This window comes from Dromiciops gliroides, chromosome 3 (assembly GCF_019393635.1).
Source record: "Dromiciops gliroides isolate mDroGli1 chromosome 3, mDroGli1.pri, whole genome shotgun sequence".
Lineage (NCBI taxonomy): Eukaryota > Metazoa > Chordata > Mammalia > Microbiotheria > Microbiotheriidae > Dromiciops > Dromiciops gliroides.
In genome coordinates, this window is record NC_057863.1 from 666,409,149 (window position 1) to 666,428,289 (window position 19,141).

The window sequence follows — 19,141 nt, forward strand, 5'->3', positions numbered from 1 at the left end:
CAGGCTCTACCCCCTTCTTCCCTCCCTTCTCCTCTAAGATCCACCCCGCCCCTGGGGGGCCCTGGCCCCGCCCCCTGTTGGGCCCCGCCCCCCGGCCCTGGGCGCCCCCGCCCCCTCCAATGCTGAGCTCAGTCTGTGTCTCCTCCTTCCGCGGGCGCACGGCGGCCAAACAGCCGCAGCAGCCGCCGGCGCAGCCTCCTCCCGCTCCTCCTCCTCCTCCGCCTCCGCCTCCCGGCCCCTGTCCCTGTCCCGGTCCCGGCCCCTGTTCCTGTCCCTGTCCGGGTCCCTGCCCCGGGCCCGTTCCCTCTTCCCCCGACGCCAGCCCCGGGCCCGGGTCCGCCTCGGCCCCGGGCCCCGGCCCGGCTCCTCCTGGGTCGCCCGCGGGGGGCGCGCCATGCCCCGGGGGCCCGGCCATGGGGCGACACGGCGGCGGCGACAGCGACAAGATCGTGATCAACGTGGGCGGCGTGCGCCATGAGACGTACCGCTCGACGCTGCGCACCCTGCCCGGGACGCGGCTGGCCGGCCTCACAGAGCCGGGGGCGGCAGCCAACTTCGACTACGACCCGCGCAGTGACGAGTTCTTCTTCGACCGGCACCCGGGCGTCTTCGCCTACGTGCTCAACTACTACCGGACCGGCAAGCTGCACTGCCCGGCCGACGTGTGCGGACCCCTGTTCGAGGAGGAGTTGGCCTTCTGGGGCATCGACGAGACCGACGTGGAGGCTTGCTGCTGGATGACATATCGGCAGCATCGCGACGCGGAGGAGGCGCTCGATTCCTTCGAGACCCCCGAGCCGGCCGCCGCCGCTGGAGGACCAGGGGGCCCTGGGGCCGGACCGGGAGGGCTGGATGATGAGGCGGGCGGCCTCGACGCTGCCGGGGCCGGAGGAGAGCTCAAGAGACTCTGCTTCCAGGATGCAGCCGGCGGGGCTGCCGCCGGGCCCGGAGGGGCCGCAGGGGCGACGTGGTGGCGCCGCTGGCAGCCCAAGGTTTGGGCACTCTTCGAAGACCCCTACTCGTCCCGGGCGGCCAGGGTAAGGAGGCCCCCAGCTCCCTCCGGGAGCCTGCCACCCCCTTTCCCCTAACTCTGGGAGATTCCGCAGGGGCTGCTCCTCACCCCAGCGCCCGGAGCTGAGCTTTCCTGGTCCTCGGGATGCACCCCCGCCAAAGTCTGCAGACCCGACCTAGCAAGGGATCCCCAAACAGAGCGTTCTTCCCTCTCCCTCAGCCCTAGCCATCCCTCCCTGCCCTAAAGCCCCCCGGACGGATACAACTCCTAGCCTTAGGAATGTGCAGCTGAAGTCCGCGGCCCAAATCGACGGCCACACAGCCTAGCCCCAGCCTCTGGAAGCGTCTCTCGGCTCCCAAGCCCCAGGGACGTCAGCTGCGGGATCCCCTTTCCCCACAAAGACCCGCCCCCTCCTGCGTCCCGTATCCCTTGCCCCCTTGAAAACTTTAGATGACTTTTCGCCCCCTCCCCCTTTCTGGAGTGCTCCCTCTCCGTAGTCCGGAGAGCCCTGGACTCTTCCCTCCCCCCTCCCCCGACTAGTGAATTCTCATGCCAAGTCGTATTAGAGGGAGGGAAGAATCGGCTCATCTCTTTGTGTCCGAGAAGGGGGTGAGAAAAGGGGAAGGGGGAGGATAGTCGAGTTTCCTTTAGGGGAGATGCTATCCGCTCCAGGGCCAGGAGGTTCGGGAGGGTCAGGAGCCCGGTATCTGCTGTCCGTTCCCCTCCCCCCAAGGGCTGGCTGCGTCCCGGGCCAGGAAAGGACAGGGAGCCGCCGCAATGCCGCATCCCCCTTCCCCCTCCCTCTTTCTCCTTCTCCTCCCCCCTGGGGGGCTGCGTGGAGGAGGCGGCTTGTATTCCCGAGGAAGTTAGGTCCCTGAGAAACGCTGAGTGTGCAGGATTGAGGGAGGGGGGGAGGAGGCTGGGGGGCACGTGGCTCTTAGATTACGCCCCCCCCCTCCCCGTGACCTCTTTTCGGGAGAACTGTTGGGGGCGGGGCCTCCCCTTCCCCCTCCCCCTCGACCCTCCCCCCTTTCCTCCACTTGGCTATCCGGGAGAGAAGGAGTTAAGTTTCTGCTATTGCGTACTGCGGCTGGCGCCCCTTCCTCTCCTTCTCCCCTTCCTCCTCTTCTATCTCGAGGCCGGGTTGGGAAGGAGTTAAAGGGGGAGAGAGGAGTGGAGGGGCGGGGAGGGCGTTGGGAGACTCCGCAGCTGCGCAGTGCGACGCCGGTGGGGATGGGGTTAAGGCCAAGCTAATGTTGCGGCTGCGCAGTGCGGCGGGAGCTGTCCGCGGTGCTGGCCCTTCCCCACCCCCACTGCAGTGCCGCAGCCTCCACCGCGGGGGGGCGGGGGGGGAGGAGAGTACTGAGCATGCGCACTGCGGAGCCCCGTCACCCAGCTCGCTGCGGAGAAGTCTGGGGGGGAGGGCAAGGGGGGGGCGGGGCGGGAAAGGAAGCACACCGAGATAGCGGAGATGTGCCCTAGCCCCTTGCCGGGATGGGGGAAGGGACTGGCCCAAGGTCACACAGCAAGTCACAGAGCCTGGGCTCAGACCCAGATGTCCCACACTGCCTACAGAGAGATAGGCAGCCCAAAGAGCTGAACGCCCAGCACCCCTAGACAACTTCTGGCTTAGATCCCAGGATTCCATCCCACCAATTTCATGAGCAAGGGGTGTGAGTGAGAACGGGGGTGAGGAGTGGGGCGGGGAGATGGCAGGGCCACTCAAGTGTCCCATGTCCCTCTCCTTTCCCTAAAGCAAACTCTGGGATCTCACAGCAGCTGGAGGGAACCCGAAGGGTGAATTTTGGAAGGGAATCTATGGGGCCTGGACCCTTAGGTCTCTCGTCGGGCAGGAGGGGGTAGGGTTCTGGATACTAAGGTGCATGAGAAGAGGGGCCGCAGGCTGAACATTCGGGTCTGAGGGGAAAGTTGATGTCTAGAGAGCTAGGGCTGAGGTAGCTCTGGGCGTTTGACTCCCTACATGGCAGTCGGCATGAGTATGGGTGGAGGGGCCAGTTCAGGCTCCGGGGTCACCCTCTTCTTTTCCCTTCCCCCTCATAGTATGTGGCCTTTGCCTCGCTCTTCTTCATTCTCATCTCCATCACTACCTTCTGCTTGGAGACCCACGAGGGCTTCATTCACATCCACAACAAGACGGTGACCCAGGCGTCCTCGGTGCCGGGGGAGCCACCAGAGAACGTGACCAACGTGGAAGTGGAGACGGAGCCCTTCCTGACCTACGTGGAGGGCGTCTGCGTGGTGTGGTTCACCTTTGAGTTCCTTATGCGAGTCACCTTCTGCCCAGACAAGGTGGAGTTTCTTAAGAGTAGCCTGAACATCATCGACTGTGTGGCCATCCTGCCCTTCTACCTGGAGGTGGGCCTGTCGGGGCTGAGCTCCAAGGCAGCCAAGGACGTGCTGGGCTTCCTGCGGGTGGTCCGCTTCGTGAGGATCCTCCGAATTTTCAAGCTGACGCGCCACTTTGTGGGGCTGCGGGTGTTGGGACACACGCTTCGGGCCAGCACCAATGAGTTCCTCCTGCTCATCATCTTCCTGGCTCTGGGCGTACTCATCTTTGCCACCATGATCTACTACGCGGAGCGAATCGGGGCTGACCCCGACGACATCCTGGGCTCCAACCACACCTACTTCAAGAACATCCCCATCGGCTTCTGGTGGGCCGTAGTTACCATGACAACCCTGGGTTACGGAGACATGTACCCCAAGACTTGGTCAGGGATGCTGGTGGGGGCGCTGTGCGCCCTAGCGGGTGTCCTTACCATTGCCATGCCTGTCCCCGTCATTGTCAACAACTTCGGCATGTACTACTCCCTGGCTATGGCCAAACAGAAGCTGCCTAAGAAAAAAAATAAGCATATTCCCCGCCCACCCCAGCCGGGCTCACCCAATTACTGCAAGCCTGAGCCACCTCCCCCTCCGCCCCCAGCACCTGGGCTTCCCCACCATCACAGTGGCCTCAGCCCTCCCCCACCTGGGTCCTATCCAACGGGGCTGCCTGGGCCCCATGGCCACGTGCACCCAGGGCTCTTGAGGGGCGGGGCGGGGGGGCTCGCGGGAATGGGCCTGCCCCCTCTGCCTGCCCCTGGAGAGCCTTGTCCACTGGCTCAGGAGGAGGTGATCGACATCAACCGGGCAGGTGAGAAAGGGGGTGACAAGGGGCTGAGGGGAGGAGGGAAGGGAAGGGGAGGAGAGGAAGTAGACAGAAAAGGCCCAGAGTTGGATAGAGGAGCACTGCAAGAAGGAAAAAAAGTATATGCGGAAAGGTGGTCACTGGGATCAAGAGGGGGTGATGAGAGATGGAATAGCAGAGGGAAGTCACAGCCAATCAGAGGCACAAAGAGATCATTCCAGAGACAGAGACTGTGGTAGAGACAGATGCAGAGATGGGCACAGAGACAGACTCGCAGAGATGGAGGGAGATACAGAGATGGTCGAAGAGAGACAGACTCAGAGACAGGAAAGTTTATTCAATAAGAGACAGAAGCTGTCGCGAGATAGAAAGATGCAGAGGGATAGTCGGAGACAAGGACTGTCCCAGAGGAGAGAGGCACAGAGGACAAATCAGAGACAAATTACTGTCACAGAGATGAAGAGAGATATGGAGGGATGGTCACTGAGAGACAGAATATCAAAGAGATGGAGAAACAGAACTGCAACAGGTTTTATCCAACCCAACAAGCACTTTTTAAGCACCTCTTGTTTCAAAGTGTCCTGCTAGTTGCTGGGGATACGTGGACAAAAGTGAAACAATGCCTGCCCTCAAAGACTTGACATTTGAGGAGGAAGTGGTGGTGGTGGGATACAACTCACACCCAGCTAGAGGATACTTTGAGGAGGAAAGAAAGATAGCAGGTTGAGGAGGTTTGATTTCCCAGTCAGTAAACTGAGTCTTGAAGGAATCAAGGGATTCTGAGAGGTGGGAGGGAAGTGGGTGTGCACAGAAACTGAGAGCCACTCTTGGCAATGGCTGTGGAGACTGTCGGAGAAAGGGTCATAGAGATGTAGGCAAAGCTACTGAGACACACATGGATGGTCAGAGGAGAGAGACACAGAGATGCCCACCCACCTTCTGAGTAAGGGGCAGAAAAAAAGGTATATGGATTGTCATTGAGCCCGGAGACTGACATTGAAAGGTGGTCATGGAGATGGAAAAAGAAATGGAGACAGAGACCTAGTGATGGCTATTGGGGCAAACACCAAGCAAGAGAGGCACAAGAGGTGGCAGCGGGCACCGAGATGTAGGCACAGATTCTGGAAAAGGTGGCAAGGAGACAGGGATGGTACCTGACAAAAGATCTAGGCATTGTCAAATACAGTACAAGAGACGGGCAGTCAGAGAGAAGAAGAGGGACAGACACTTTTGAAGGGGTCTCTGTGGAGGCTAGGCGGGAGAGGGGAAGAGGCTGGCTGGGCAGCTAACCTAAATGATGAAAATGAGGGAGCCTTGATCTCTTCCCCTCCTTTGCTTAAAGTAGGCCAGTCGTGGTGGCTGGGGGTGGGGGGAGAGAAAAGACTGAGCAGCCCAGTCCCTGCTCCCTTAGCAGCTGACCCACATTCACACCAATTAAAAATAACTCTGGAGTCCCCCTTCCTGTTCCCCTCCCCCTCCTCCCACTCTTGGATCCCATAGCCTCCCCACTAACCCTTACCTCTTTCTTCTGGTCTGTATACCCCCACTGCCCTTCTTGTCTTTTTGATCCCTCCTCCCATCCCTGAACACCTTATTAGCTTTGCCCTCTCCTCATCACCTCCCCGGCCCCATCTACATTCCCCCATCACCCTCCCTGCCACATCTGCCCTCCCTCCCCCAGCACCTCCCCTGCCCCATCTGCCCTCCCTCTCCTAGCACCTCCCCTGCCCCATCTGCCCTCCCTCCCCCAGCACCTCCCCTGCCCCATCTGCACTCCCCCATCACTCTCCCTGCCCCATCTGCACTCCCCCATCACCCTCCCTGCCCCATCTGCACTCCCCCATCACCCTCCCTGCCCCATCTACACTCCCTCCCCCAGCACCTCCCCTGCCCCATCTGCACTCCCTCCCCCATCACCCTCCCTGCCCTATCTACACTCCCTCTCTCATCACCTCCCCTGCCCCATCTGCCCTCCCTCCCCCATCACCCTCCCTGCCCCATCTACACTCCCCCATCACCCTTCCTGCCCCATCTGCCCTCCCTCCCCCAGCACCTCCCCTGTCCCATCTGCACTCCCTTATACCTCAAGAACTGCCAAATGCTCCCGTTGGAAGGGACATGCAGGGCCATCTGGCCCAGTGTGCACCGGGACCTAAATCCCCACAATAACAAGGCCAGTAGGAGCTCACCTGCAGTGAGGAGAGAGCCAGTGTTCTTCTCCACCCAGTCCACTTTGTGGCAGGTCCAAGGGCTGCCCAAGACACTTTCTGTCCATCAAGATTCAGTGGGCTTTTTTTTGCAGTTGGCCCCACGTACTCCTGTTTATCCTTTGAGGCCAAACAGCCCAAGTGAAATCTGTCTTTCCCAAGAGAGCCCTGCAAATACGTGCAGGCAGCCAGCATGTATGTCTCCCCTCTCCACTGCCCCACCCCCCAGCCTTCTCTGTTCTAAGCTAAACAGCCCCCCAATTCCTTCCTTTGATTCTCCTAGGAACGGCATAGACTACAGACCTCCTTTAGCATCCCTGGGGCTCTCTGCAAACTCTCCGGTTTCTCCAAATCCTTCTTCAAAGGGGCAACCCAAGCTGATCATAAAGGCAGAGAATAGCCAAGCTGGGGGCAGCTAGGTGGTCCAGTGGATAGAGCACTGGCCCTGGAGTCAGGAGGACCTGAGTTCAAATCCAGCCTCAGACACTTGACACTTACTAACTGTGTGACCCTGGGAAAGTCACTTAATCCCCATTGTCCTGCCAAAAAACAAAAAGAAAAAGAAAGAAAGAGAATAGCCAGGCTGGCTTCTGGTGCCCAGCTCAGATGCCCAAGAACCATTCACACTTTTGACGGTCAAACCACCTCATCGACTTATGCTGCCTTTTCGGTCCACCAGAAGCCAACTTACCCTTCATTCTGGGAGGTAAATGCTATCATTCTCATTTTAGAGGTGATGAAACTGAGTCAGAGGCGAAGTGACTTGCCTAGGGTCACCCAGCTAGGAAGTGTCTAGGAAGCTCAGCACTCTGCACTCTGGAGCCCTCTAGCCGAACTAGAACTCCCCCGTTTTGTTGTTGTTTGTTTTGCTTGTTTTGTTTGTGTGTGTGTGTGTGTGTGTGTGTGTGTGTGTGTGTGTTTTGTGGGGCAATGAGGGTTAAGTGACTTGCCTAGGGTCACACAACTAGTGTCAAGTGTCTGAGGCGGAATTTGAACTTAGGTCCTCCTGAATCCAGGGCCGATTCTTTATCCACTGCTCCACCTAGCTGCCCCCAGGGCTCCTTTACACTCCTAAAAATTACTGCCCCCCCTTTTTGTTTATGTGGGTTATCTCTAATGATATCAGACCCCTTGGAGGCATCTTGGGGGCCGCAGTGGGTGCTGCCCCACACTCTTGAGAACCACTGCATTAGCCTCTTCTAGAGTTTGGATCCCACCTCTCTCCACTGCAGATGTGCTGAGTTTGCCATCGGCCCCTTTGTCCCAAAGCCGCAGATCCTTGGGACACCCCATGGGAGACTGCCTGCTCCTCAGGGCTGGCCAACGAACAGCTCTGCATCTATGTTTAGCTCACGATTCTCTCTTTTCCACAATAGCGTCGAGTGTTTGGCTCAAATCTCGGTAAACGCCACCTCCCGCGTTCACCTGATCCGCCAGTCTGGTAACTTGTCAAAGCAGGAAATAAGGTTCATCTAGCCTGACCCTTGATGCCGCCGGCAGCCAGGCTTGCTCCTCCTTTACTCCATCATCCCCCTCTTAGCGCCCTCGCACCCTAGGCCCAGTCACACACTCACAAAATCCCCACACCTCTTAAAGTAGCCCTTCTACTGTGGGACAGCGCCGGGTTCGCAAGTTCCGACCTCCAGCCTCAGTGGGCCTCTGCAGCTGCCTCCCCTGGTCCTGGCCCTGCCCTCTGAGGCCAAATAGAACACCCCGCCCCTCCATCCACAGGACAGCCCTTCGAGGCTGAGAGAAAAGCTCTCTTGTCGCCCAGTCACAGAATTGGCGAGTGAGAAGGCACCTCCTGGTGAGGAAACAGTCCCAGAGGCACACAGGGAGTAAGTATGTCGGCTCTGCTGTGAAATTAGAAATGGGGCCTTCAGCTCCAGAGCTGGGGCTCTTCCCCCTTCTGATCTGCTGCTCCTGCCATCGCAGGTCAAAGGAGGAGTCGGCACCTGTGTTGCTGACTCGTAGGACGGTCTTGGACAAAGCCCCTCACTACGGGCCTCAGTTTCCTCAGCTGGAAAACGAGGTCCCTGCCACTTCCAGATCTAGGGTCCTGTGACCCTAAGCCCTCTTCCACATGAAAATCTCTTTGAGTCTTGAAGATGAGAATCTAAGCTCCCTCAGCCCCCTCTTCTCCAGGCTGAGACTTCCCCAGTTCTTTCAACAGGATCCCTTTCTGTTGTCCACTTGAGGCTCTTCACCGTGTTGGGGGGAGACTGGGGGGGGACCTTCACTGCCTGGCCATGCCTTATGCATATCCCGCTCTGCCACCCCCCCACTCCCCATCCCATGTGCTCCTTCGTGCCTCATTCCCCTCCCCAGGACTTTCTCCCACACTATTGTCTCACACCCTGTTCCCCATCTTAATACTCAGGCCCGAACCACTTCAGACCCTCTTCCTTTTCCCAGTCCTGCCTTCTTCCCCTCCCTGTCTCCTTTCTTCCAGAACCATCTCTTTCCTCCAAGTCCTAGTGTTTGGTCTCTGCCTGTCTCCTGCCCTCCCTCCCTCTCCCTCCTCCTCTCTCACTCTCCCTTGCAACCCTCCTTCCTCTGTCTCTTTCCCTCTTCCTTCCCTTTTCCCTCTCTCTCTCCTCCTTCCTCTTTCCTCATTCGCCACCTTTTCTGCTTTCTTTCCTCTGTCCCTCCCTTCTTCTACCTCTCCCTCTCCCTCTCTCTCTGTCTCTGTCTCTCCCCCCCCCCCCATGACTGGGCAATTCACTTTCCATCTCTGGGCTTTCATTTTATCACTCAAAGGAAGGAGATTCTTATTCTTTGGCTCCTTCCTACTCTTTTTTCCCATAAAAATTATTATTATTTCCCAGTTACATGTGGAGATAGTTTTCAACATTTGTTTTTATAAGATTTCTAGTTTCAATTTGTCCTCCCTCCCCCCTCCCCAAGACAGCAAGCAATCTGATATAGGTTATAGTTGTACAATCACAACCTGGAAGGACTTACATGAACTGATGCTGAGTAAGATGAGCAGAAGCAGGAGAACATTGTACACAGTATCAACAACACTGTATGTTGATCAACTGTGATAGACTTGACTCTTCTCAGCAATACAATGGTCTGAGATGATTCCAAAGGACTCATGAGGGAAAATTCTCTCGAAATCCAGAAAAAAAGAACTATGGAATCTAGATGCAGATTTTTTTTTCTTTTTTGAGGTTTTTCCTTTTTGCTCTGATTCTTCTTGCACAGCATGACTAATGCAGAAATATCCTCCCTACTCTTGATCATAGACATAGAGCCTGCAGGCCCAATGAGTACCTCTTCCCCTCATTTACAGAGGAGGAAGCTGAGGCCTGGAAGTGACTGAACACAAGTCCTCTGGCTCCAGGGCTCTTGCTACTGACCCAATCTGCCTCTTCCTCTCTCTAGACCCCAGTTTCCTCAGATCAGGTGACTCCTGAAGTTCCTCAGGGTTTCCATTGATTGTCTCTCTCTTCTCCTTTCATCTCTCTGTCTGCTCTGTCCATCCTCCAGACCCTCGCCCCAATGGGGACCCGGCAGCTGCTGCCCTAGCTCATGAAGACTGCCCTGCAATTGACCAGGCAGCCCTGTCCCCAGAAGACAAGAGTCCCATCACCCCCGGAAGCCGAGGCCGTTACGGACGAGACCGGGCATGCTTCTTGCTAGCTGATTACACAGCTTCCCCAGATGGCTCCATCCGAAAAGGTGAGACCCCCTCCCCCTGCTTAGGATCCACTCCCCATCCCGAAGTGCCCCCTGGCCCCCAAAAGGTCCCTTTGGGAAAAGAAGAGAGGGACGCAGGGGAGGGGGTAGAGATCAGGGCCAAGGAAAAGACTACTGCAGGGTTGTCCAAGCTGCCATTCCCCCTGCCACTCCACTGGGGCCCCACTCCTGCTGCCACCTTCCCCTTCTCCTTGCCCCTTCCTCCCCTCCCAGGCCACCTCACCACTGCCCCCCTCATCTATTGTTTTGTTCCATCTCCATCCCCTCCCCCTTTGATTCCCTGGCCCCTTTCTGCTACCTCCCCCCAAAAAAACTCAGCCACCAGTGCCCCCCCGCCGCCCCCCCCGGACTGGCGGAAGCCTGGCCCACCTGGCTTTCTAGCCGACCTCAACGCCAACGCTGCGGCCTGGATCCCCCCCTAGCTGGACGCTCCCCCAGCCCCCCTGGTAAGTGATCCCTGGCCGGCTGTCCAGGCTCCTCTGTCACCCCCGGGACCAGCTTCTCCCTGACTAACACCCACCGTCTCCTGATTGACCAGCTGCCAGGCCTTTGGCCATCACCTGCTCCTATCACCTAACTCATGCCCTGACCCCTGGGCCTTCACTGAGCACCACAAGCCCAGCCACAAACTCATCCCCTACACTCACGGACCCCAGAACTAACGAGCTCCCCTCCCACTAGCCTCACCCCAACGACCCCACTGCCCTCCATCCTTTCCTGCTAACCACTCCCCCGAGTGCCCCTTTTTCTTTCCTTCCCTTCATGTAGTGGTCACCCCCCTCAAGTTCTCAGCCTTGTTGTGCCATCTTCCTTGACCTCCTCTTCATCTCCATTTCCATCCATGCCCTCCACACCCCTCCCTGTCTCCCCCTCCCTCCTTTACCTTCTTCCCTGCTGGGCCCCGAAATCCTGACCCTGCTCTGTATGTTGTGTGGCCTCTGGCTCACCCTCCGGGGTCGGGGTGGAATGTGGAGAGTTGGGGTGGGGTCTGGGTGGGATTTGGGTGGGGTGAGGTCTTCAGTGGCTCACCTTCCCTTCCTTCTGACGCCAAGATCCATTCACTGAGCACAAATATTGGCTGGAGCAGATGGGGCCAACTGGATCCTCTGCCTATTTCCTTCCTTCCCCTGCCTCCCTGTGCCTCCCAACCCCAGCCCATGTCAATCTCCCTTTCCCCCCCTCTTTCCGCTACCTCCCCCAGTCGCCCCAGATGCTCCTCCTATATTTGGTGTCTCTGGCCACCCCCATTTTGCTGCTCTTCCTCTACTCCCCGGAAACCACCACAGAGGAGGAGGACGGAGCCCCAGGGGTTTCTCCCCCACCCCCAACAGTGAGGCAGTGTTGGGGGCCCCCCTCCACCCCCCTGTGACTCTGTGTTTCTGTCCCCAGCTCTTGTCACCGCCTGAGACCTCTCGAGATCCGTGGGCCCCCCCCTGCCCCTCTCCCCCAGGTCAGCAGCTGGGATTGGCTGGGAGGGGGCCCCCCACTGTAACGTTCTTAGATAACCCTCCTACTGCTAAGAAAATTCCAGGTACCCCTTTAGTACTCTCAGGATACACCCTTTAGAGGACATAAGGTAATCATAGAACCTTCAAAGTATCCTCCACAAATGCCCTTAGAACTCCCCAACCCCAAGATGCTCTCAGACTCTCCAAGTTACATCCTTAGAAGTGCCCTCCTCCACCCCCCCACCCCCTGCCCAGGCCCTTGGTCCCAGCTCCGGAGCTGGAAGGCTCTCAGGCAGATAGCAGAGGCTGGTGTGAAGCGGGTCTCCTGCTGCCAAAAAGAGCCTTTGTCCTCTCGCTGCCCCGATGTAGGGTGCCGAAGCTCTCCGAGGCTTCCAGATGCTATCTGAGACCCTTGGTGTTGCTGTGGGCCCCTGGAGCCTGCCAACTTTGGCCCATCCACTTCCTTGCCTTCACCCACGGCTGCGCCCAAGACCCTGGTCACCTTTCCTTGATCTTTGACCCCAGCTCCACCCCTCCCTTTGACAGCTTAACTGGCCTTCCCAATGGGATGCTGCACTCATCCCTTCCCATGGCCTCCTGCCTCTATGCCCTCACCATCCCTTGGTCCTCCAGCATGTGTCCCGAACCATGGGGAGGAGAGACTGACCAGTGACCTGTCTCCCTCTCCCACACCTGCAGCTTCATGCCCATATCACCTCATCATTCGCCTTCTGCCCCCCTCTCCCCGCCCCCCCCCATCTTAGGCAATGGAACCTGGGGTAGGGAACAGGCAGGGAGAGGGTTGGACGGGAGTGGGGAGGGACCTGAGCTCTGGTCTGCCTCCTAACCCTGCATCTCTTCCCCTCTCCCAATGTCTCTGTCCCCCCTTTCTGGCATTGACTGTTTCTCTCTCTCTCTCTCTCTCTCTCTCTCTCTCTCTCTCTCTCTCTCTCCCTTCCTCCCCTCCTTGTCTCTCTGTCTCCCTCTTCTTTCATTTTCTCCTGCTTCCCATCTCTTGGGATTGTGTATCTCTGTCTGTATCTCTTGGTCTCCATCTCTGGATCCTTGTCCATCTCTATTCATGTCTGAATGTCTGTATATCTCCATTTCTGTGTGTCTTTCCATCTCTTTGTATCCATCTCTTGAACTCCATCTCTCTATCTTTGTGTCTGTTTTGTCTCTCTTTCTTTGGACTTGTCTTCTGGTCCTGACATATCTGGACCCCTCTCCATTTCTTGGTCCTTGTCCCTTTCTACATCCCCCCTCTTTCTTTGTCTCTGATTCCTCCCGTTCCCACTCCCCCAGGTTATGAGAAGTCCCGCAGCCTGAGCAGCATCGCGGGGCTCAGTGGGGTGTCCCTGCGTCTTGCCCCCCTTGCAACTCCTCCTGGCTCCCCAAGGGCTGCCCGCCGTGCCCCCCCTGCCCTGCCCTCCATTCTCTAGCCCCCCTTCCCCCCTCTTTGGGGGGACTCAGGGGTGGTGGGGGATGGTTTCAGGTGTAGGTGTGGGGTGGTATTTTTTAAAGGGTCACAAACAATATGCAATTGATATGACCGCCAGCAAACCCCCAGACCCCCTCCCCACTTCCTCTAGGCCCCCAAGAAGGAGGGGGCAGAGCCTCAGTACCCCCCCAAAAGCCTTCTCAGGTCTCCATGAGCCATATCGCCCCCTCCCAAATCCACACGCTCATTGAAATGTGTAAATAAGTGAGAATTGCGCTGGTTAACTTGGGGTCACCCTTTTGGCTGTCCCATGTTTTCTGAGACAGCCTCTGTCCTCTTCCATCTTTGTGCATGTTCCCCTAGAACCCCGAATCTCTGCAAGAGCAATAAGCTGCCTCTGGCCGCATGCTATGTCCCACCCTAGACCACCTGGGCAATAGGGAGTTGCGGGGGGTCCATCCAGCCCCTGGGCCTTCCTTGGTCACCTTATCCGCAGCCTGGGGTAGAAGGAGCTATGGATTTTATTACAAATCAAAGACAAAAAGAAACAAGGTAGGGTGGGGGTGCCAAGGCCCTGAGAGGGACTGGAAGTGGACCTGGGGAAATATGAGATTTTTCCCTTGTAGAGGTAGTGGTAGTGGGTGTTGGGGTGAAATGCAGCGTGTGTCCATGCTGCTAGCCCTTGAAGCCATGCACGGAGATGTGGTGGGGTAGCCCTGTATAGATAGATGTGTTTGTGTGTGTGCACGTATGGATGTGTGTGAGTGAATGCATGGGTACATGGATCGTGATAGTGGGCATGAGACTTTCCAGTATTGGATCATTCCATCTTCCTGAATCACCTCCCTCCAGAAGGGACCGGCTGCCCCTCCCCTCCCCACCAGCGTCTTGCTGTTCTTGATCGATGCTCCCCTCCCACATTCTAACTGGAGTTGCTGGACTGGATTCATGGACTGGGGAGACTCCCCCCCACCATATGTACTCCCATGCCTGAGCTTGGGGAATATCCTCCCTGAGGCCCCCAGTCTTTCTCATCTCTTCCCCTCACCTGGAGCAGATCGTGGGGACGGGGTCTGCATGTGCATGAGCTCCCAAGAGATCCTCCTCTGTTCCGTGTCTTCCCCACCCCTTGAAAGCCCACATCCCGGCGGAAGCGGGGGCATGGGACTTGTGGGACACAAGGGAAGTCACTGGGGTGTCCCCTGAAGCCCTGCCTGAGGCCAGGCTCCTAGAGCGGCTTCATCAGGGACCCCGGATACTCCAGGACATCATCATCACCTTCCATGCTCACAACCAGATGGCACAGTGGGTGGTACAGTCTCCTTCTGGCCTGTGGTCTGTCTCACTCATCCACACATACACGTTGGGTGCCTGGTGGTCTCCTAGAGCCCTCCCTCCATCCTTCAGGAGTTTGGGCTGTTGCTGGTGGCTAGATTCTGGGGCAGCGTTTGTCTTTCCCTCATCTTGTGACCACCTCTCCCCCATGCACTCGTCCCCCACCCCAACCAGCCTGGCCACAGGGGCAGAGTTTCTCCCTCTCTCATGTCGTGACCCCTGCCAGCCTGGCCACAACATCTCAGAGGTAGCTGCGCTCAAACACTATATTGCACACTGGGGCTTTCAGGTCTTGCCAGAAGCCTTCTTCTGGGCTCTCTGATCTACTCTTTGACAATTTATCTCCTCCAAGTTCTCCAAGAGCACCCCCACCCCCAGCCCAGCATCGCATTGTCTGGCCATGGGCTTATGAATAGTCCCAGACCTCCCCTCACTAGGCTCCCAATTCATCTCCACCACCCCCAAAACGCAGTCATCATATACCACCCCCACCCTCAAAGGATATGGAATGTATAGTATCACTTCCCTAGATGCCTGGGAGAAAGTGCAATTCCCCCCTCAGCTGGGGGTTAACTAAGTTGGTAAGCCAGTTGCCCTCCCTGCCCCCCATGCCCTGCATGGACCTAAGCACCTTCCCAGGACTGGCCTGTACCCCTCTTCCATAGCTCCTAGACCCGCAGAATTTGCCCCAAATCCCTCTCTCCTCTGGGAGGGGGCAGGGAGTTTCTCCTTATGCAATGTTTCCTATGCAAGGGGCTCCTTGGATACCCCCACCCTCCTCGGCTCTTCTCTCCTTTTCCCTTGCTACCGAGCCTGGTAGATCAGGGTTGGGGGCAAGAAGCCAGGGTTCTCTGATGATTAATGTTACCATGGATGCCAAATACCTGGCTGGGAACCTAGATGGGGCTGGAAGGAGGGGATGCCTGGGTCCCAGGCGAGGAAAGAAGAGAAGTAGGGACAATAGTGCCAAAGGGTTAAAAATTCTCACACCGTCCCCGCCCCTCCCCCCATACACACATACATGCACATACACCCCCCCCTCTCCTAGGTTTTGAGGCTTGGAGAGTTCGGAGGTTTCCCCCAAGGATCCTCCCCATTCCCACCCCCAACAAAGCTTTCAGTTAGCTTTTTACAAAAATAAACTTCAAGAAAACTTTATTTGGGGAGTGTGGGATTTGGGGAGGGAGGACTTCCCCTCCCCCCAAATGCCCCCTGGTCTCCCTCTGGCCGCCACGCACACGCAACTACACGCATGATCTGCATGTCTGCGGATGCCTCCCCCTCCCCACGCATGACAAGGGGCAGGGGGTACGGTTCGGAGGGAATCTCTTTCGTGCCCCCCTTTTTTGCTAGGGGAGGGAAGAGTAGGGGTGGGTCCTTGTACCACTGGCCCCCATCTGAGAGCACCTGGGAATTGGGGGGTGGGAGCAAGTCAAGGGGAGGGGGCCTGTGCCCCCACTCCACCCCACACATATAGCAATAAAGATTCCCCCCCCACCCGCTCCCAGGGAGTCCCACAGAAAGGGGGGAGGGTGTGTGGGGGGTGGGTTGGGGGCTCTCAGGGATGGAGGCGGATCTGAATCGGCTGGGGGGGAAGGTCTGCAAACTTCCAACTCTGGTGCTAATGGGGGGTGTCTCCCCCCCACCCCCAGGACAGGGGAAGGGGGGAGCCCTGCCCTCCTCCACGTCTCCCCCACTCCCCGCCCAGGGGTGCATGACCCGCGAACCAGCAGAGCCGCCCGCCCGCTGCAGACGCCGCATGTCACCCCCTTCCCCCTCCCCCAAACAAATAAAAAAATCCCTTTTCATTTACGTGGCCCCTACTCCCCTTACTGGGAGGGAGGGCGCTCTTTATTTGGCGGAGGGGCGGGGGAGGAGGAGTGGGATATCTGGCTTCCTGCTGGAACAGGGCGCTGGCCGCCCCACCCTCGCAGGATTCCGGGGCAGCAGAACATCGGCCCATCTCACACAGCCGAGAACTGTCCGTCCCTGACCACGCACGTTGGGCTTCCCAGCTCTTCCTCTCCCCCCGCCCCCACCTGGACGCGAGGGTTCTGATGGGGACAAGGAAGCGGTCGGCCAGGGCGCACGTGATGCCCACTGCCTCTTTGGCTGCGGCTCGGGGCCAAGGCAGACACTCTCTGTGCCTCGATCGCACACATCCTAGAACTCGAGATGGTCCCATTGGGCCCCTCCCCACGCCCGAGTGGTGAGTGGCTTTCCTCAGGTGACTTCGAAGCCCGCGCTAGTTGTGCCTACTACAATTTCTCCAGGTTTGGAGGGTGTTTTGTGGAGCCGCTGCTTGGCTGTATGTCTAATGGCAGGGCTTTCTCCCTTCCACTCCCTAACCTCTGACGCCAGGCCCCCAGACACTTAACTACCAGACCAAGGGTAGATGGGAAGAGTGCGATCCCTCCCACATCTCGTTCTCCGTGGTTCCGTGTGTCGTCTGCACAGAAGCCATGCCGATAGCATGGTATGTGACGGCTTCTGATGCCAGAGGCCCTGGGCTGGAATCTCACCAGACACTGACTGATGGGGGGCAAATCACAAACTCCCTGGGCCTCAGCACGGTCCGGCCAGTTAACAAGCAAGGTCCGCCCCTCCACCCCTAGTGCGCGGGGGCTCATATTAGGGCACGTGGTGCAGTCAGATTGAGACTCCCCATTCCGTTGGGATGGAGATGTTCTGGAGGGTTGTGGATAGGTAGAGACTCAAAAGGTCCCTAAGCTCCTAGCTCAGATTTTATGAACCTGGAGTAGACCCCATCCCCATTTCCCAGTCCTAGGAGAATCCCCACATCCTGTCGCTCACTCATAGAGGCCAAGATTCTGTAAGACTGTTTGGGGGGGGGGGTAGGAGACTACAGAATCTGAGGCCGTTTGCACTCCCCAGACACCATAATAAGACAGCACTCAGGGGCCAGGCAAGGCTTGTAAGTTTATTTCCATTGGAGTGGAAAGGGCAGGGGGTAGGGAGAACAGGATACATGCTACTGTTACACCTGACCCTGAAACTCCAACCTAAATCACACAGAGGCCACCAGAGCATCGGATGGGGACTGGGGAGGAGAGACAGGAAAAGGGAGAAAATGATGGAAGGGAAAAGAGATGGGGGAGAAAGGAGTCAAGAAAGAGGTGAGGAGAAGAGAATGGGGAACAAGGCAGGGGAAGGTAAAGAAGGAATGAGACTGGATGGGTTCAGGGAGATGACAGAAAAGATGGGGATAAGATGAGAGAGGGAGACGAGGGGGAGAGAGAGGGAAATAGACGAGATGAGAGAGGGGGGATAGAAAGGACGAGGAGGGAAAGAGGGAGAGGAAGATGATGGAAGTGAGTGTGGAAGAGAGGGAAATGAGAAGGATCAACCAGTAAACACTGATTAAGCGCCCGCTATGCACCAGACATTGTGCTAAGTGCTGAAGATACAAAGAGGGGTAAAAGGTTGAAGAGGGAAGGGGGGGAGATGAGATGAGGGAAAAGGAGCTTGAATTACATGAGATGAGATAATAAGGAGATGAGCATATGGGGATGAGGGTGGAAGGGAGGAAGATGAAGGTGGTGAGGAAGGGGAAGGAGATGAGAGGATAGAGAGACAAGGATGAGGAGGGGAGAGCTGGAGAAGAGAAGGCAAGGAGAAAGGGGGATGGTGTTGCAAAAGAGGAGGAAAAGAGGATGTGGGTGGTGAGAAAAGAGAAGAGCAAGTTCCAAAGAACACGGTGGCTGAGAAGAAAGAGGACAGGAATGTGGGTGCGGTAGGGAGGAGAAGGGAAAGGAAGAGCCAAAATGCGAAGGGGAAAGCTGGGACCTCTTCCCCCTGGGGGTGGGGGCGGAGAGCAGGCCTGAGCCTGCCCCCCACCTCACTCCCAGCCCCACGACTTGAATTGGGGCTTAAAGTGCCTGGGCTGGGCACGAGGGTCCCCAAAGTGCAAGAAGGCAGAAAGGGAAGGAGAGGCAGAGCAGAGGATAAACTTGGGGTCACTGTGGCTGGGACTGAGGGGGGACATCAGGCTCTGGAGCAGGGGGCCCAGCGCCCCCTTCTGGTGTTTCTCCTTCTTCCTCATCGGAGACGACCCCCTCCTCCAGGCGGAAGACCTGCCGCACGGTCCTGGTGGTGAAGGTGAGGGGCCCTCGCCTGCGCGGAGTGGAGACAAAGGGCGGCGCTCGCTCACTCCCCTTCACCTCCCTCCGCGCCCAGCGTGTCCCCGGGAGCTCCCGGGGGGCCCAGAGCCAGGGCCACAGGAGAGTAGGGGCCCTCCCTGCGGGTCTCACCGAAGCCGGTTCCTCAGCGTGGTGACCTCCCGGTTCATGGACTCTGCTGATTCAGTAACATCATCCAGCTCGCGCTGCAGCCGCCGGCGGCCGGCTTGGGCCCTGGAGGCCTCTTCCTCCGCCTCCTCCAGCTGCCTTTTCAGCTGCTTCTGCCGCAGGTTCCCCTTCTCCAGCTGCCAGGGTGGAGAGAAGACAGGCCCGGCCCCCAAGCTCAGTCCTCGCCAAGCTTGGGACAGCCCCTGGCTAGCGAGCTAGCCGTTCCTCTCCTCGCCCCTCTCTGGGCTCCCTGTTTCGTGTGGCCAGCTCTCTCTCCATCAGTGTCTCCAGGCACCTTCTCTGGGATCTCTTCCCTCTTCTCTCGCCATCTCTGGCCCACGCTGCCTCCTCGCTAGTCTGCGTCCCTGTGTGAAGCCCAATTCCCCTCTCCCCCTCGCAGGCCCAGCCTCCCCCCGACCGTCCTCTGCTCTCTCCTCGAGGCTCTTAGCTTCAGAGAATGTCAGAGGGAGAAGGCTCTTGGGCGCCTGAGGGTAGCCAGGCCAACTCCCTGATTTCATGGGAGGGGAGGCTGAGG

At 57.9% G+C, this 19,141-nt stretch overlaps 2 protein-coding genes across 4 annotated transcripts in view; one reads left to right on the forward strand and one right to left on the reverse strand.

Annotated features, from left to right (window-relative positions):
• Positions 1-107: 107 nt before the first annotated feature.
• KCNC3 (potassium voltage-gated channel subfamily C member 3) lies at positions 108-16,111 on the forward strand. 3 transcript variants are annotated; one of them, XM_043994469.1, is made up of 5 exons: positions 108-1,037; positions 3,074-4,169; positions 9,866-10,057; positions 10,394-10,521; positions 12,829-12,953. In XM_043994469.1, the coding sequence occupies exons 1-4, from the start codon at positions 120-122 to the stop codon at positions 10,495-10,497; spliced, it is 2,310 nt and encodes a 769-aa protein (XP_043850404.1). In that variant the 5' UTR covers positions 108-119; the 3' UTR covers positions 10,498-10,521; positions 12,829-12,953. The 3 variants fall into 3 exon arrangements, with proteins under 3 accessions (XP_043850404.1, XP_043850405.1, XP_043850403.1); XM_043994470.1 differs by lacking the exon at positions 10,394-10,521 and adding an exon at positions 11,465-11,525; XM_043994468.1 differs by lacking the exon at positions 10,394-10,521 and having other exon boundaries at positions 12,829-16,111.
• Positions 16,112-17,221: 1,110 nt separating this feature from the next.
• MYH14 (myosin heavy chain 14) overlaps positions 17,222-19,141 on the reverse strand; it is a 36,896-nt gene continuing 34,976 nt past the window's right edge. The window contains 2 exon segments of the mRNA XM_043992323.1: positions 17,222-18,433; positions 18,571-18,743. Of these exon segments, the coding sequence (XP_043848258.1) occupies positions 18,277-18,433; positions 18,571-18,743 (330 nt within the window). The 3' untranslated portion in view covers positions 17,222-18,276.

What these genes read in the sequence shown, in the direction of transcription:
- KCNC3 (XM_043994468.1), top strand. Translation starts at nt 120, where the DNA reads ATGCTGAGCTCAGTCTGTGTCTCCTCCTTCCGCGGGCGCACGGCGGCC. An exon ending in ACTCGTCCCGGGCGGCCAGG is followed by an intron (nt 1,038 to 3,073) that starts GTAAGGAGGCCC and finishes TCCCCCTCATAG; the next exon opens with TATGTGGCCTTTGCCTCGCT. An exon ending in AGATGGCTCCATCCGAAAAG is followed by an intron (nt 10,058 to 12,828) that starts GTGAGACCCCCT and finishes CCACTCCCCCAG; the next exon opens with GTTATGAGAAGTCCCGCAGC.